This window comes from Oncorhynchus mykiss, chromosome 15 (genome assembly GCF_057628025.1).
Source record: "Oncorhynchus mykiss isolate SJ-2025 chromosome 15, ASM5762802v1, whole genome shotgun sequence".
Lineage (NCBI taxonomy): Eukaryota > Metazoa > Chordata > Actinopteri > Salmoniformes > Salmonidae > Oncorhynchus > Oncorhynchus mykiss.
Window position 1 is genome coordinate 58,868,108 of NC_143036.1, and position 18,028 is coordinate 58,886,135.

The 18,028-nt window shown below is 42.3% G+C and overlaps 1 protein-coding gene across 8 annotated transcripts in view; it reads right to left on the reverse strand.

Moving 5' to 3' along the window:
- Positions 1 to 18,028, reverse strand: part of LOC110490351 (scm-like with four MBT domains protein 2) — a 96,979-nt gene that overhangs the window by 27,321 nt on the left and 51,630 nt on the right. For 4 of the 8 annotated variants that reach the window (XM_036944689.2, XM_036944686.2, XM_036944688.2 and 1 more), the window contains exon 5: positions 5,253 to 5,273. The exons of the other annotated variants lie outside the window; for them this stretch is intronic. In XM_036944689.2, the coding sequence (XP_036800584.2) occupies positions 5,253 to 5,273 (21 nt within the window). The remainder of the gene's footprint in view (positions 1 to 5,252; positions 5,274 to 18,028) is intronic. 8 annotated transcript variants of the gene reach the window in all.

Below are 18,028 nucleotides of genomic sequence, written 5' to 3' on the forward strand. Positions count from 1 at the left end.
GCAAATGACCTCGGTGGGGTTCTGAGAGCAGCGCTGTTATCACATGACTAAACTTGTGATTCCTTCAAAGCTCCTGACACACACAAACTTTTGTGCGAATTTTGAAAAAATGTCAAGCGTAACAATATTTTGTTGGAACCACTACTCTCTGTTTATAATCTATGCATAGTTACTTTAATTCTACCTACATGTACATATTACTTCAATTAGCTCGACTAATGTGCACATTGACTCTGTACCGGTACCCCCTGTATGTAGCCTCACTATTGTTATTTTTTTACTGCTGCTCTTTAACTATTTGTTACTTTTATTTTTTACTTATCTATGTTTTACTTAACCCTTATTTGTATTCAAACTGCATTGTTGGTTAAGGGCTTGTAAGTAAGTATTTCACGGTAACACCTGTTGTATTCGGGGCATGTGACAAATCAAATTCGATTTGATATGAAACAAGACAGGCTGAAGCCCCACCCCGCCACTCAACAGGGAGGCAGCACACGGACAGTTTCTCCACGCTGTGACTGTTTCCCTCAGCATGTCACTCAACAGATTGTTCCAAAACAACAACGATGCCGCTTTACACATAGCTTCTAAATATGAATCCCCATGTCGTTTTCTCTATTGTCGTAATAGTTTGTGAATCTTGCTCTTTGCAAAACGCCAGTTAGTCTGAAGGAAACTCATTGCTAATGTTACCTTTGCTTAAAATGCACTAGCTAGGGCAAAGCAAACACATGCTGAAACGTGAGGTGAAGGAGGAGGATGAATGGCACAACAACAAGACTCAGGATCTCATCACGGTATCTCTGTGCATTCAAATTGCCATAATGCCATCGATAAAATGTCCGCAGCTTATGCCTTCCTATACCATAATACTATATACCATAATACTATATACCATAACCATACCGCCCCCATGGTGCACTGTGTTCACAACGTTGACATCAGCAAACCGCTCGCCCAGTTGAAACCAGTGGCCATCAAAGGTGAGCATTTGCCGACTGAAGTAGGTTACGACACCAAACTGCAGTCAGGTCAAGACCCTGGTGTGGAGGACGAGCACGTAGATTAGCTTCCCGAGACAGTTTCTGACCGTTTGTGCAGAAATGATTTGGTTGCGCAAACCCACAGTTTCATCAGCTGTCTGGGTGGCTGGTCTTAGACAATCCAACAGGTGAAGAAGCCGGATGGGGAGGTCCTGGGCTGGCATGGTTACACGTGGTCTGCGGTTGTGAGACCGGTTGGACGCGCTGCCAATTTCTGCAAAATGACGTTGGAGTCAGTTTATAGTAGAGAAATGAACATTAGATTCTCTGGCAACAGCTCTGGTGGAAATTCTTGCAATCAGCATGCCAATTGCACACTCCCTCAACTTGAGACATCTGTGACATTGTGTTGTGTGCACATTTAAGAGTGGTGCTTCTAACTTTAAGTTAGGCGCACCAGTGCTACCAATTAAAAATATAAATGTAGAGCCCCGCATGCACGCACGCACGCACACACACACACACACACACACACACACACACACACACACACAGGTAATTCTGGAGTAGGAGTCCTGGTGAATTCTGAGAATGTGTTGTAGAATGTGCCGAGCAGGCAGAGTGTCAGCCGTATCTAGACAAGCTAAGATCCTAGGCTGAGACACCTGCTGTCTAGTGGAAGACTGTCAGAGAGTTTAATTCTGGTAATACACACTAGTGGAAATGGAAGGTGATAGGCACATCCTGATCTTGAGAATACCGGTGCTAGGGTAAAAACAATAATGGGTCATTCTTGAATTGTGGTGGTAAATGCGGTTGCTTGAGTTTGGCACCATTTAAAATTGATTTAACATGACAAACATGTTTTATTTAACTGCTATTTATTAAGAAAACACACTCAGTGGCCACTCCATTCACAAAAATGGTTCGCTCCTACAGACAGTGAGTCACGTGGATGCGGCTTGCTATATAAAGCAGGCAGACAGGCATCCATTTACGTTAGAATGGGAATAACTAGTGACCTAAGCGACTGAGCGTGGTATGATCATCTGTGCCAGAAGCACTGGTTCTAGGTTCTCAGAAACAGCCGGCCTCCTGGGCTTTTCACGCACGGCTTTGTCTAAGGAGAATGGTGCGACAAACCAAAAACATCCAGCCAGGGGCAGTCCTGTGGGCATCAGCTCGCTGATGAAAGAGGTCGATGGAGAACAGCAAGAATGGTGCAAGCTAACAGGTGGGCCACAAACAGGCAAATAATGGCGTAGCACAACAGTGGTGTGCAGAATGGAATGCACAACTCGTCGACCCTTGTCACGGATGGGCTTTTGCAGCAAACCACAATGGGTACCACTCCTATCAGCTAAAACCAAGAAGAAGCAACTCCAGTGGGCATGGAATCCCGGTCCCTGTTGCGTCATGCTGATGGCAGAGTCAGGATTTGGCGTAAGCAGCACAAGGAAAAGAAAAGATACTTTAATAGAAAATGCCTCAAGTAAAAGGGAAAGTCATCCAGTAAAATCCTACTTGAGTAAAAGTCTAAGTATTTGGTTTTAATTATACTTATGCATCAAAAGTAAATGTAATTGCAAAATATATACTAAGTAAAAGTATAAATGATTTCAAATTCCTTGTATTAAGCAAACCAGACGGCACCATTTTCTTTTTTCTTTTACAGATGACACTCAGACATCATTTACAAACGAAGCATGTATAGGGAGTCCGCCAGATAAGAGGCAGTAGGGATGACCAAGGATGTGCTCTTGAATTAGACCAATTTTCATGTCCTGATAAGCATTCAAAAGTCATTTTGGGTGTCAGGGAAAATGTATTGAGTAAAAAGTACATCATTTTCTTTAGAAATGTAGTAATGGAAAAGTTGTCCAAAATATAAATAAAGTAAAGTACAGATACTAAAAAAGTAGTAAGTAGTACTTTAAAGTATTTTTACTTAAGTACTTTACACCACTGACACACATACACACGTTCCAAAGTTATATTCTGAACTCTGCCCCACTCCCCAAAACAGAGCCTATAAACAACAGCGAGACTGACTACCACAGAATGTGTGTACATACGTCCTTTATACTGAAACACATCTATTTGTATGCATTGTAGATACTACTGGGAGCTAGCAAATTGTCTTGTCCCACTGGTGATGTGCAGAGGTGTATTGCCATGGTTTGGAGATTTAGAGATAGATAGATAAGCATGAACAATGAACAAATGTATTAAATATTTTGTGTAGATCAACAAATACAAAGAAGGCCATTAAAATACCTTATTTTTTAAAACTAGTATAATGTATGTCCAACAGTTTAATGTCATTGGTGTTACCACCTTGAAAATCATTGATTACAAGGACCTTGAGCATTCTCTCCAGTGGCAACCTGTTATCGGGGACGGGTCTATATATTTTAAGTATTAGCATATCACCCCCTTTTAGAATGTCATACATTTGAGGATTCCATTAATATGCCATACAACTCTCCTTCCGTGGCCTCCAACTGCTCTTAAATACAAGTAAAACTAAATGCATGCTCTTAAACAGATCGCTGCCTGCACCTGCCTGCCCGTCTAGCATCACTACTCTGGACGGTTCTGACTTAGAATATGTGGACAACTACAAATACCTAGGTGTCCGGTTAAGACTGTAAACTCTCTTTCCAGACTCACATCAAACATCTCCAATCCAAAGTTAAATCTTCCTATTTCGCAAGAAAGCATCCTTCAATCATGCTGCCAAACATACCCTTGTAAAAATGACCGATCCTCGACTTCGGTGATGTAATTTACAAAATAGCCTCCAATACCCTACTCAATAAATTGGATGCAGTCTATCACAGTGCCATCCGTTTTGTCACCAAAGCCCCATATACTACCCACCACTGCGACCTGTACACTCTCGTTGGCTGGCCCTCGCTTCATACTCGTCGCCAAACCCACTGGCTCCAGGTCATCTACAAGACCCTGATATGTAAAGTCCCCCCTTATCTCAGCTTGCTGGTCACCATAACAGCACCCACCTGTAGCACACGCTCCAGCAGGTATATCTCTCTGGTCACCCCCAAAACCAATTCTTCCTTTGGCCGCCTCTCCTTCCAGTTCTCTGCTGCCAATGACTGCAACGAACTACGAAAATCTCTGAAACTGGAAACACTCATCTCCTTCACTAGCTTTAAGCACCAGCTGTCAGAGCAGCTCACAGATTAATGCACCTGTACATAGCCCATCTATAATTGACCCCAAACAACTACCTTTTCCCCTACTGTATTTATTGATTTATTTTGCTCCTTTGCACCCCATTATTTTTATTTCTACTTTGCACATTCTTCCACTGCAAATCTACCATTCCAGTGTTTTACTTGCTATATTGTATTTACTTCGCCACCATGGCCTTTTTTTGCCTTTACCTCCCTTCTCACCTCATTTGCTCACATCGTATATAGACTTATTTTTCTACTGTATTATTGACTGTATGTTTGTTTTACTCCATGTGTAACTCTGTGTTGTTGTATGTGTTGAACTGCTTTGCTTTATCTTGGCCAGGTCGCAATTGTAAATGAGAACTTGTTCTCAACTTGCCTACCTGGTTAAATAAAGGTGAAATAAATGTTTTACAAAAATAATAATTTGGTGTGTCTAAATACAGTGTCACTTGATGTTAGTGAATGTATATGAAAGGAAATAACATGAGTAAAATTATGAATCATATCACGGTAAAGTATTTTAAAAGTATTGGCGACCCATTTCCTAATGGACATAACAGGTATATTTGATGTTACCAAAATGCCATGCTCAAATGCCACTGTAATTCAAGAACCCCCCTAATACAGATAGAAGTGAGGCCAGCACACTTCTATCATCTATCCGTCCAAAATAATAGGTGGGGGAGAGGTGCAGAAATGGGGAAATACAGGGGGGCATGCAGAAAGACAGGGGGTGGGGGGAATAACAATCAAACAAACTCTGAGGCAACTTCCTGTAAGCTGACAAGGAGGAGGAAAAGGAAGCACACATGCAACGCTGAGAAGGTTAGGGATATGCAGAATCCTTGGGACGTCCCAACTCTAAACCCAACCCCTAACCTACCCTGAACCTAACCATAACCAAAACCCTAGCTAACCCTAGCAACTGTTTTAAACGTCAACTTCAATGGGGTGACGTCAGAGTTGGATGCCCCAAGGATCCCATTTAGACTTTTCCTTGCTGAGAAGAACTAGCAGGCAGGCAGGCGAGATCGTCAGGAAGACTGATAGGGCTGCTTACCTTTTCTTAGGTAAACGTTATCTGAGAAACAAAAAGAAATAAAGGTAACTGTAAAATAGAAACACACACACGCACAAACGCACACACACACGTTGCTTGGCGTGATGCAAGAGGCTTGATGACAAAAAACAATGAAGGGGAGAATCACTGTTATTTGAACAATTATCATATCAAGAAGAAAACATTTAAATTGTACCTTTATTTAACTAGGCAAGTCAGTTAAGAACAAATTCTTATTTTCAATGACGGCCTAGGAACAGTGGGTTAACTGCCTTGTTCAGGTGCAGAACAACAGATTTGTACCTTGTCAGCTCGGGGATTTGAACTTGCAACCTTTCATTTAGTAGTCCAACACTAACCACTAGGCTACCCTGCCGCCCCATGAAGAGGAAAGGTTGCCCTCCACTCCCCCCTGTTCCTGTTCTGCAAATACATGAGGTCTACCCGCCATATTCACTGAGGCGCATACAGTAGCTAGTAAACACACATACACTCACACCAATAGTCTGTCCACCTCTCATGCAAACCCTTATTATAGACAAGGGTTATTATATAACCCATAAACGCAAAATCTCTTGAGTCAAATCGAAACGAGAGTGTGTGCGTGCCATGGTGTGTGTCAACTACCCAGTCCCTTGGGTGTCATCTAGCCCACTAAACACGCATGGTTATTACAGAGTCCATTTCATTGCCATTCAGTCCCCTCAACCCATCAGCTCTCTGCCAACACGGAGATCCTCTGTGTCTCGTGGCCACTCATGCTCCAGTGTGTGTGTTAAAAGGTAAATTAAAGCTACATAAAAATCTAGCACATTTTATCCCCCACTGCTGCAGTTTCTATAGGTCTATTATATATATTTTTATACTGTCCTATTTTTACCCCACAGTGAGATTTGCCACCCGGTAAAGATTGCAGTGTGAAAAAAGGTCAGGTAGAAGCAAATTCAGCATAAATAAATCAAAACTCTGTTATGGAGGTTGAGTCATGTGGATGAGATGATCCGGTGTGAAAATGCCTCTTCTAGAACGGCCTATAAAAGGAGGATCAGATGATAAATAACAGACAGGATTTATTTTTGACAAACTTTGGAAATGGGTGAAACAGAAGGATCGGGGGTGGAAAGGAGAACGTCAGGTTAGCTAGAGCATTAGAGGTGGAGAAAGGGTGACTTTCAGTATTTACCGTGGCTAATATCACATGAGGTTAAATTGAGTGTGTGTGTGCGTGTGTTTGCGTGTGTTCAACAAACTAAACAAGCTAAATAAACAATCACTTTATGAGCAAACGTCGTGTTCATCCCAGTCCACCTTGAATTAAAGTTGCTAAATGTATTTGGGTGTCAGTTGTGTGTTTGACTAAACAGAGCAGTCAGCTGTTGTGTGTTCGCTGACAACGCAGAATGAGCTCACACTCTTATTGACTCACATGGGCTGGGCCAGGGCAGGGTAGAGTGTCATAACAGGCTGAGACTGTGTGTGTGTCTTGGGATAGGGTGCACTGTGTCTGTGTGAACAGGTTTAATTGGGGTATCTAAAAGCTACAGGTGTTGTATTATACTAAAAGGTCAGGTAAAGTCCAGCTACAGGTGTTGCATTATACTAGAAGGTCAGGTAAAGTCCACTATAGGTGTTGTACTATACTAGGAGGTCAGGTAAAGTCCACTACAGGTGTTGTATTATACTAGGAGGCGAGGTAAAGTCCAGCTACAGGTGTTGTATTATACTAGGAGGCCAGGTAAAGTCCACTACAGGTGCTGTATTATACTAGGAGGCCAGGTAAAGTCCAGCTAAAGGGTGATGTACTATACTAGGAGGTCAAGTAAAGTCCAGCTACAGGTGTTGTAATATACTAGGAGGTCAGATAAAGTCCAGCTACAAGTGCTGTATTATACTAGGAGGTCAGGTAAAGTCCACTACAGGTGTTGTATTATACTAGGAGGTCAGGTAAAGTCCACTACAGGTGTTGTATTATACTAGGAGGTCAAGTAAAGTCCAGCTACAGGTGTTGTATTATACTAGGAGGTCAGGTAAAGTCCACTACAGGTGTTGTATTATACTAGGAGGTCAAGTAAAGTCCAGCTACAGGTGTTGTATTATACTAGGAGATCAGGTAAAGTCCCGCTACAGGTGTTGTATTATACTAGGAGGCCAGGTAAAGTCCACTACAGGTGCTGTATTATACTAGGAGGCCAGGTATAGTCCAGCTACGGGTGTTGTATTATACTAGGAGGTCAAGTAAAGTCCAGCTACATGTGTTGTATTATACTAGGAGGTCAGGTAAAGTCCAGCTACAGGTGTTGTATTATAATTGGAGGAGAGGTAAAGTCCAGCTACAGGTGTTGTATTATAATTGGAGGCCAGGTAAAGTCCAGCGACAGGTGCTGTATTAAACTAGGAGGTCAGGTAAAGTACAGCTACGAGAGTTGAATTATACTAGGAGGTCAGATAAAGTCCAAATACGGGTGTTGTATTATACTAGGAGGTCAGGTAAAGTACAGCTACGAGAGTTGAATTATACTAGGAGGTCAGGTAAAGTCCAGCGACAGGTGTTGTATTATACTAGGAGGATACATAAAGTCCAGCGACAGGTGTTGTATTATACTAGGAGGTCAAGTAAAGTCCAGCTACATGTGTTGTATTATACTAGGAGGTCAGGTAAAGTCCAGCTACAGGTGTTGTATTATAATTGGAGGCGAGGTAAAGCCCAGCAACAGGTGTTGTATTATACTAGGAGGTCAAGGAAAGTCCAGCTACAGGTGTTGTATTATACTAGGAGGTCAGGTAATGTCCACTACAGGTGTTGTATTATACTAGGAGGTCAAGTAAAGTCCAGCTACACGTGTTGTATTATACTAGGAGGTCAGGTAAAGTCCAGCTACAGGTGTTGTATTATACTAGGAGGTCAGGTAAAGTCCAGCGACAGGTGTTGTATGGTACGAGGAGGTCAGGTAAAGTCCAGCTACAGGTGTTGTATTATACTAGGAGGTCAAGGAAAGTCCAGCTACAGGTGTTGTATTATACTAGGAGGCCAGGTAACGTCCACCGACAGGTGTTGTATTGTACGGGGAGATCAGGTAAAGTTCAGCTACAGGTGTTGTATTATACTAGGAGGTCAGATAAAGTCCACCTACAGGTGTTGTATTATACTAGGAGGTCAGGTAATGTCCACTACAGGTGTTGTATTATACTAGGAGGTCAAGGAAAGTCCAGCTACAGGTGTTGTATTATACTAGGAGGTCAGGTAATGTCCACTACAGGTGTTGTATTATACTAGGAGGTCAAGTAAAGTCCAGCTACATGTGTTGTATTATACTAGGAGGTCAGGTAAAGTCCCGGTACAGGTGTTGTCTTATACTAGGAGGTCAGCTAAAGTCCAGCTATAGGTGTTGTATTATACTAGAGGCCAGGTAAATTCCAGCTACAGGTGTTGTATTATACTAGGAGGTCAGGTAAAGTCCAGCGACAGGTGTTGTATGGTACGAGGAGGTCAGGTAAAGTCCAGCTACAGGTGTTGTATTATACTAGGAGGTCAGGTAAAGTCCAGCGACAGGTGTTGTATGGTACGAGGAGGTCAGGTAAAGTCCAGCTACAGGTGTTGTATTATACTAGGAGGCGAGGTAAAGCCCAGCTACAGGTGTTGTATTATACTAGGAGGTCAGGTAAAGTCCACAACAGGTGTTGTATTATACTAGGAGGTCAAGTAAAGTCCAGCTCCATGTGTTGTATTATACTAGGAGGTCAGGTAAAGTCCTGCTACAGGTGTTGTATTATACTAGGAGGCGAGGTAAAGCCCAGCTACAGGTGTTGTATTATACTAGGAGGTCAGGTAAAGTCCAGATACAGGTCTTGTATTACACTTGGAGGCGAGGTAAAGTCCAGCTACAGGTGTTGTATTATACCATGAGGTCAGATAAAGTCCAGCTACGGGTGCTGTATTATACTAGGAGGTCGGAAAAGTCCAATACAGATGCTTTATTATACTAGGAGGCCAGGTAAAGTCCACTACAGGTGTTGTATTGTACTAGGAGTTCAAGTAAAGTCCAGCTACAGGTGTTGTATTATACTAGGAGGCCAGGTAAAGTCCAGCTACAGGTGTTGTATTATACTAGGAGGTAAGGTAAAGTCCAGCTACAGGTGTTGTATTATACTAGGAGGTCAAGTAAAGTCCAGCTACAGGTGTTGTATTATACTAGGAGGCCAGGTAACGTCCACTGACAGGTGTTGTATTGTACAGGGAGATCAGGTAAAGTCCAGCTACAGGTGTTGTATTAAACTAGGAGGTCAGATAAAGTCCACCTACAGGCGTTGCACTTTACAAGGAGGTCAGGTAAAGTCCAGCTACAGGTGTTGTATTATACTAGGAGGCGGGGTAAAGCCCAGCTACAGGTGTTGTATTATACTAGTAGGTCAAGTAAAGTCCAGCTACAAGTGTTGTATTATACTAGGAGGTCAGGTAAAGTCCAGCTACAGGTGTTGTATTATACTAGGAGGCGAGGTAAAGTCCAGCTACAGGTGTTGTATTATACTAGGAGGTCAAGTAAAGTCCAGCTACAGGTGTTGTATTATACTAGGAGGTCAGGTAAAGTCCAGCGACAGGTGTTGTATTATACTAGGAGGCGAGGTAAAGCCCAGCTACAGGTGTTGTATTATAATGGGAGGTCAAGGAAAGTCCAGCTATAGGTGTTGTATTATACTAGGAGGTCAGGTAAAGTCCACTACAGGTGTTGTATTATACTAGGAGGTCAAGTAAAGTCCAGCTACATGTGTTGTATTATACTAGGAGGTCAGGTAAAGTCCAGCTACAGGTGTTGTATTATACTAGGAGGTCAGATAAAGTCCAGCTACAGGTGTTGCACTTTACAAGGAGGTCAGGTAAAGTCCAGCTACAGGTGTTGTATTATACTAGGAGGTCAGATAAAGTCCACTACAGGTGTTGTATTATACTAGGAGGTCAGGTAAAGTCCACTAAAGGTGTTGTATTATACTAGGAGGTCAAGTAAAGTCCAGCTACAGATGTTGTATTGTATGAGGAGGTCAGGTAAAGTCCAGCCACAGGTGTTGTGTTATACTAGGAAGTCGGGTAAAGTCCAGCTACAGGTGTTGTATTATACTAGGAGGTGAGGTAAAGTCCAGCTACAGGTGTTGTATTATACTAGGAGGTTAGGTAAAGTCCAGCTACAGGTGTTGTATTATACTAGGAGGTCAGATAAAGTCTACTACAGGTGTTGTATTATACTAGGAGGTCAGGTAAAGTCCACTAAAGGTGTTGTATTATACTAGGAGGTCAAGTAAAGTCCAGCTACAGGTGTTGTATTGTACGAGGAGGTCAGGTAAAGTCCAACTACAGGTGTTGTATTATACTAGGAGGCAAGGTAAAGCCCAGCTACAGGTGTTGTATTATACTAGGATGTTAGGTAAAGTCCAGCTACAGGTGTTGTATTATACTAGGAGGTGAGGTAAAGTCCAGCTAGGTGTTGTATTATACTAGGAGGTCAGATAAAGTCCAGCTACGGGTGCTTTATTATACTAGGAGGTCAGGTAAAGTCCAGCGACAGGTGTTGTATTATACTAGGAGGTCAAGTAAAGTCCAGCTACAGGTGTTGTATTATACTAGGAGGTAAGGTAAAGTCCAGCTACAGGTGTTGTATTATACTAGGAGGCGAGGTAAAGTCCAGCTACAGGTGTTGTATTATACTAGGAGGTTAGGTAAAGTCCAGCTACAGGTGTTGTATTATACTAGGAGGTCAGGTAAGTCCAATACAGATGCTTTACTATACTAGGAGGCCAGGTAAAGTCCACTACAGGTGTTGTATTATACTAGGAGTTCAAGTAAAGTCCAGCTACAGGTGTTGTATTATACTAGGAGGTTAGGTAAAGTCCACTACAGGTGTTGTATTATACTAGGAGGCGAGGTAAAGCCCAGCTACAGGTGTTGTATTATACTAGGAGGTTAGGTAAAGTCCAGCTACAGGTGTCGTATTATACTAGGAGGTCAGGTAAAGTCCACTAAAGGTGTTGTATTATACTAGGAGGTCACGTAAAGTCCAGCTACAGGTGTTGTATTGTATGAGGAGGTCAGGTAAAGTCCAGCCACAGGTGTTGTGATATACTAGGAGGTCGGGTAAAGTCCAGCTACAGGTGTTGTATTATACTAGGAGGTGAGGTAAAGTCCAGCTACAGGTGTTGTATTATACTAGGTTAGGTAAAGTCCAGCTACAGGTGTTGTATTATACTAGGAGGTCAGATAAAGTCCACTACAGGTGTTGTATTATACTAGGAGGTCAGGTAAAGTCCACTAAAGGTGTTGTATTATACTAGGAGGTCAAGTAAAGTCCAGCTACAGGTGTTGTATTGTACGAGGAGGTCAGGTAAAGTCCAACTACAGGTGTTGTATTATACTAGGAGGTGAGGTAAAGTCCAGCTACAGGTGTTGTATTATACTAGGAGGTTAGGTAAAGTCCAGCTACAGGTGTTGTATTATACTAGGAGGTCAGGTAAGTCCAATACAGATGCTTTACTATACTAGGAGGCCAGGTAAAGTCCACTACAGGTGTTGTATTATACTAGGAGTTCAAGTAAAGTCCAGCTACAGGTGTTGTATTATACTAGGAGGTTAGGTAAAGTCCACTACAGGTGTTGTATTATACTAGGAGGTCAGGTAAAGCCCAGCTACAGGTGTTTTATTATACTAGGAGGCGAGGTAAAGCCCAGCTACAGGTGTTGTATTATACTAGGAGGTTAGGTAAAGTCCAGCTACAGGTGTCGTATTATACTAGGAGGTCAGATCAAGTCCACTACAGGTGTTGTATTATACTAGGAGGTCAGGTAAAGTCCACTAAAGGTGTTGTATTATACTAGGAGGTCAAGTAAAGTCCAGCTACAGGTGTTGTATTGTATGAGGAGGTCAGGTAAAGTCCAGCCACAGGTGTTGTGTTATACTAGGAGGTCGGGTAAAGTCCAGCTACAGGTGTTGTATTATACTAGGAGGTGAGGTAAAGTCCAGCTACAGGTGTTGTATTATACTAGGTTAGGTAAAGTCCAGCTACAGGTGTTGTATTATACTAGGAGGTCAGATAAAGTCCACTACAGGTGTTGTATTATACTAGGAGGTCAGGTAAAGTCCACTAAAGGTGTTGTATTATACTAGGAGGTCAAGTAAAGTCCAGCTACAGGTGTTGTATTGTACGAGGAGGTCAGGTAAAGTCCAACTACAGGTGTTGTATTATACTAGGAGGTGAGGTAAAGTCCAGCTACAGGTGTTGTATTATACTAGGAGGTTAGGTAAAGTCCAGCTACAGGTGTTGTATTATACTAGGAGGTCAGATAAAGTCCACTACAGGTGTTGTATTATACTAGGAGGTCAGGTAAAGTCCACTAAAGGTGTTGTATTATACTAGGAGGTCAAGTAAAGTCCAGCTACAGGTGTTGTATTGTACGAGGAGGTCAGGTAAAGTCCAACTACAGGTGTTGTATTATACTAGGAGGCGAGGTAAAGCCCAGCTACAGGTGTTGTATTACACTAGGAGGTTAGGTAAAGTCCAGCTACAGGTGTTGTATTATACTAGGAGGTGAGGTAAAGTCCAGCTAGGTGTTGTATTATACTAGGAGGTCAGATAAAGTCCAGCTACGGGTGCTTTATTATACTAGGAGGTCAGGTAAAGTCCAGCGACAGGTGTTGTATTATACTAGGAGGTCAAGTAAAGTCCAGCTACAGGTGTTGTATTATACTAGGAGGTAAGGTAAAGTCCAGCTACAGGTGTTGTATTATACTAGGAGGCGAGGTAAAGTCCAGCTACAGGTGTTGTATTATACTAGGAGGTTAGGTAAAGTCCAGCTACAGGTGTTGTATTATACTAGGAGGTCAGGTAAGTCCAATACAGATGCTTTACTATACTAGGAGGCCAGGTAAAGTCCACTACAGGTGTTGTATTATACTAGGAGTTCAAGTAAAGTCCAGCTACAGGTGTTGTATTATACTAGGAGGTTAGGTAAAGTCCACTACAGGTGTTGTATTATACTAGGAGGCGAGGTAAAGCCCAGCTACAGGTGTTGTATTATACTAGGAGGTTAGGTAAAGTCCAGCTACAGGTGTCGTATTATACTAGGAGGTCAGGTAAAGTCCACTAAAGGTGTTGTATTATACTAGGAGGTCACGTAAAGTCCAGCTACAGGTGTTGTATTGTATGAGGAGGTCAGGTAAAGTCCAGCCACAGGTGTTGTGTTATACTAGGAGGTCGGGTAAAGTCCAGCTACAGGTGTTGTATTATACTAGGAGGTGAGGTAAAGTCCAGCTACAGGTGTTGTATTATACTAGGTTAGGTAAAGTCCAGCTACAGGTGTTGTATTATACTAGGAGGTCAGATAAAGTCCACTACAGGTGTTGTATTATACTAGGAGGTCAGGTAAAGTCCACTAAAGGTGTTGTATTATACTAGGAGGTCAAGTAAAGTCCAGCTACAGGTGTTGTATTGTACGAGGAGGTCAGGTAAAGTCCAACTACAGGTGTTGTATTATACTAGGAGGTGAGGTAAAGTCCAGCTACAGGTGTTGTATTATACTAGGTTAGGTAAAGTCCAGCTACAGGTGTTGTATTATACTAGGAGGTCAGATAAAGTCCACTACAGGTGTTGTATTATACTAGGAGGTCAGGTAAAGTCCACTAAAGGTGTTGTATTATACTAGGAGGTCAAGTAAAGTCCAGCTACAGGTGTTGTATTGTACGAGGAGGTCAGGTAAAGTCCAACTACAGGTGTTGTATTATACTAGGAGGTGAGGTAAAGTCCAGCTACAGGTGTTGTATTATACTAGGAGGTTAGGTAAAGTCCAGCTACAGGTGTTGTATTATACTAGGAGGTCAGATAAAGTCCACTACAGGTGTTGTATTATACTAGGAGGTCAGGTAAAGTCCACTAAAGGTGTTGTATTATACTAGGAGGTCAAGTAAAGTCCAGCTACAGGTGTTGTATTGTACGAGGAGGTCAGGTAAAGTCCAACTACAGGTGTTGTATTATACTAGGAGGCGAGGTAAAGCCCAGCTACAGGTGTTGTATTACACTAGGAGGTTAGGTAAAGTCCAGCTACAGGTGTTGTATTATACTAGGAGGTGAGGTAAAGTCCAGCTAGGTGTTGTATTATACTAGGAGGTCAGATAAAGTCCAGCTACGGGTGCTTTATTATACTAGGAGGTCAGGTAAAGTCCAGCGACAGGTGTTGTATTATACTAGGAGGTCAAGTAAAGTCCAGCTACAGGTGTTGTATTATACTAGGAGGTAAGGTAAAGTCCAGCTACAGGTGTTGTATTATACTAGGAGGCGAGGTAAAGTCCAGCTACAGGTGTTGTATTATACTAGGAGGTTAGGTAAAGTCCAGCTACAGGTGTTGTATTATACTAGGAGGTCAGGTAAGTCCAATACAGATGCTTTACTATACTAGGAGGCCAGGTAAAGTCCACTACAGGTGTTGTATTATACTAGGAGTTCAAGTAAAGTCCAGCTACAGGTGTTGTATTATACTAGGAGGTTAGGTAAAGTCCACTACAGGTGTTGTATTATACTAGGAGGCGAGGTAAAGCCCAGCTACAGGTGTTGTATTATACTAGGAGGTTAGGTAAAGTCCAGCTACAGGTGTCGTATTATACTAGGAGGTCAGGTAAAGTCCACTAAAGGTGTTGTATTATACTAGGAGGTCACGTAAAGTCCAGCTACAGGTGTTGTATTGTATGAGGAGGTCAGGTAAAGTCCAGCCACAGGTGTTGTGTTATACTAGGAGGTCGGGTAAAGTCCAGCTACAGGTGTTGTATTATACTAGGAGGTGAGGTAAAGTCCAGCTACAGGTGTTGTATTATACTAGGTTAGGTAAAGTCCAGCTACAGGTGTTGTATTATACTAGGAGGTCAGATAAAGTCCACTACAGGTGTTGTATTATACTAGGAGGTCAGGTAAAGTCCACTAAAGGTGTTGTATTATACTAGGAGGTCAAGTAAAGTCCAGCTACAGGTGTTGTATTGTACGAGGAGGTCAGGTAAAGTCCAACTACAGGTGTTGTATTATACTAGGAGGTGAGGTAAAGTCCAGCTACAGGTGTTGTATTATACTAGGAGGTTAGGTAAAGTCCAGCTACAGGTGTTGTATTATACTAGGAGGTCAGGTAAGTCCAATACAGATGCTTTACTATACTAGGAGGCCAGGTAAAGTCCACTACAGGTGTTGTATTATACTAGGAGTTCAAGTAAAGTCCAGCTACAGGTGTTGTATTATACTAGGAGGTTAGGTAAAGTCCACTACAGGTGTTGTATTATACTAGGAGGTCAGGTAAAGCCCAGCTACAGGTGTTTTATTATACTAGGAGGCGAGGTAAAGCCCAGCTACAGGTGTTGTATTATACTAGGAGGTTAGGTAAAGTCCAGCTACAGGTGTCGTATTATACTAGGAGGTCAGATCAAGTCCACTACAGGTGTTGTATTATACTAGGAGGTCAGGTAAAGTCCACTAAAGGTGTTGTATTATACTAGGAGGTCAAGTAAAGTCCAGCTACAGGTGTTGTATTGTATGAGGAGGTCAGGTAAAGTCCAGCCACAGGTGTTGTGTTATACTAGGAGGTCGGGTAAAGTCCAGCTACAGGTGTTGTATTATACTAGGAGGTGAGGTAAAGTCCAGCTACAGGTGTTGTATTATACTAGGTTAGGTAAAGTCCAGCTACAGGTGTTGTATTATACTAGGAGGTCAGATAAAGTCCACTACAGGTGTTGTATTATACTAGGAGGTCAGGTAAAGTCCACTAAAGGTGTTGTATTATACTAGGAGGTCAAGTAAAGTCCAGCTACAGGTGTTGTATTGTACGAGGAGGTCAGGTAAAGTCCAACTACAGGTGTTGTATTATACTAGGAGGTGAGGTAAAGTCCAGCTACAGGTGTTGTATTATACTAGGAGGTTAGGTAAAGTCCAGCTACAGGTGTTTTATTATACTAGGAGGTCAGATAAAGTCCACTACAGGTGTTGTATTATACTAGGAGGTCAGGTAAAGTCCACTAAAGGTGTTGTATTATACTAGGAGGTCAAGTAAAGTCCAGCTACAGGTGTTGTATTGTACGAGGAGGTCAGGTAAAGTCCAACTACAGGTGTTGTATTATACTAGGAGGCGAGGTAAAGCCCAGCTACAGGTGTTGTATTACACTAGGAGGTTAGGTAAAGTCCAGCTACAGGTGTTGTATTATACTAGGAGGTGAGGTAAAGTCCAGCTAGGTGTTGTATTATACTAGGAGGTCAGATAAAGTCCAGCTACGGGTGCTTTATTATACTAGGAGGTCAGGTAAAGTCCAGCGACAGGTGTTGTATTATACTAGGAGGTCAAGTAAAGTCCAGCTACAGGTGTTGTATTATACTAGGAGGCGAGGTAAAGTCCAGCTACAGGTGTTGTATTATACTAGGAGGTTAGGTAAAGTCCAGCTACAGGTGTTGTATTATACTAGGAGGTTGGGTAATCCCAATACAGATGCTTTACTATACTAGGAGGCCAGGTAAAGTCCACTACAGGTGTTGTATTATACTAGGAGTTCAAGTAAAGTCCAGCTACAGGTGTTGTATTATACTAGGAGGTTAGGTAAAGTCCACTACAGGTGTTGTATTATACTAGGAGGTTAGGTAAAGTCCAGCTACAGGTGTTGTATTATACTAGGAGGTCAGGTAAAGCCCAGCTACAGGTGTTTTATTATACTAGGAGGCGAGGTAAAGCCCAGCTACAGGTGTTGTATTATACTAGGAGGTTAGGTAAAGTCCAGCTACAGGTGTCGTATTATACTAGGAGGTCAGATCAAGTCCACTACAGGTGTTGTATTATACTAGGAGGTCAAGTAAAGTCCAGCTACAGGTGTTGTATTGTATGAGGAGGTCAGGTAAAGTCCAGCCACAGGTGTTGTGTTATACTAGGAGGTCGGGTAAAGTCCAGCTACAGGTGTTGTATTATACTAGGAGGTGAGGTAAAGTCCAGCTACAGGTGTTGTATTATACTAGGAGGTTAGGTAAAGTCCAGCTACAGGTGTTGTATTATACTAGGAGGTCAGATAAAGTCCACTACAGGTGTTGTATTATACTAGGAGGTCAGGTAAAGTCCACTAAAGGTGTTGTATTATACTAGGAGGTCAAGTAAAGTCCAGCTACAGGTGTTGTATTGTACGAGGAGGTCAGGTAAAGTCCAACTACAGGTGTTGTATTATACTAGGAGGCGAGGTAAAGCCCAGCTACAGGTGTTGTATTATACTAGGAGGTTAGGTAAAGTCCAGCTACAGGTGTTGTATTATACTAGGAGGTGAGGTAAAGTCCAGCTAGGTGTTGTATTATACTAGGAGGTAAGGTAAAATCCAGCTACAGGTGTTGTATTATACTAGGAGGTCAGGTAAAGTACAGCTACAGGTGTTGTATTAAACTAGGAGGCCAGGTAAAGTTCAGTTACAGGTGTTGTGTTATACTAGGAGGTCAGGTAAAATCCAGCTACAGGTGTTGTATTATACTAGGAGGTCAAGTAAAGTCCAGCTACAGGTGTTGTATTGTACGAGGAGGTCAGGTAAAGTCCAACTACAGGTGTTGTATTATACTAGGAGGCGAGGTAAAGCCCAGCTACAGGTGTTGTATTATACTAGGAGGTTAGGTAAAGTCCAGCTACAGGTGTTGTATTGTACGAGGAGGTCAGGTAAAGTCCAACTACAGGTGTTGTATTATACTAGGAGGCGAGGTAAAGCCCAGCTACAGGTGTTGTATTATACTAGGAGGTTAGGTAAAGTC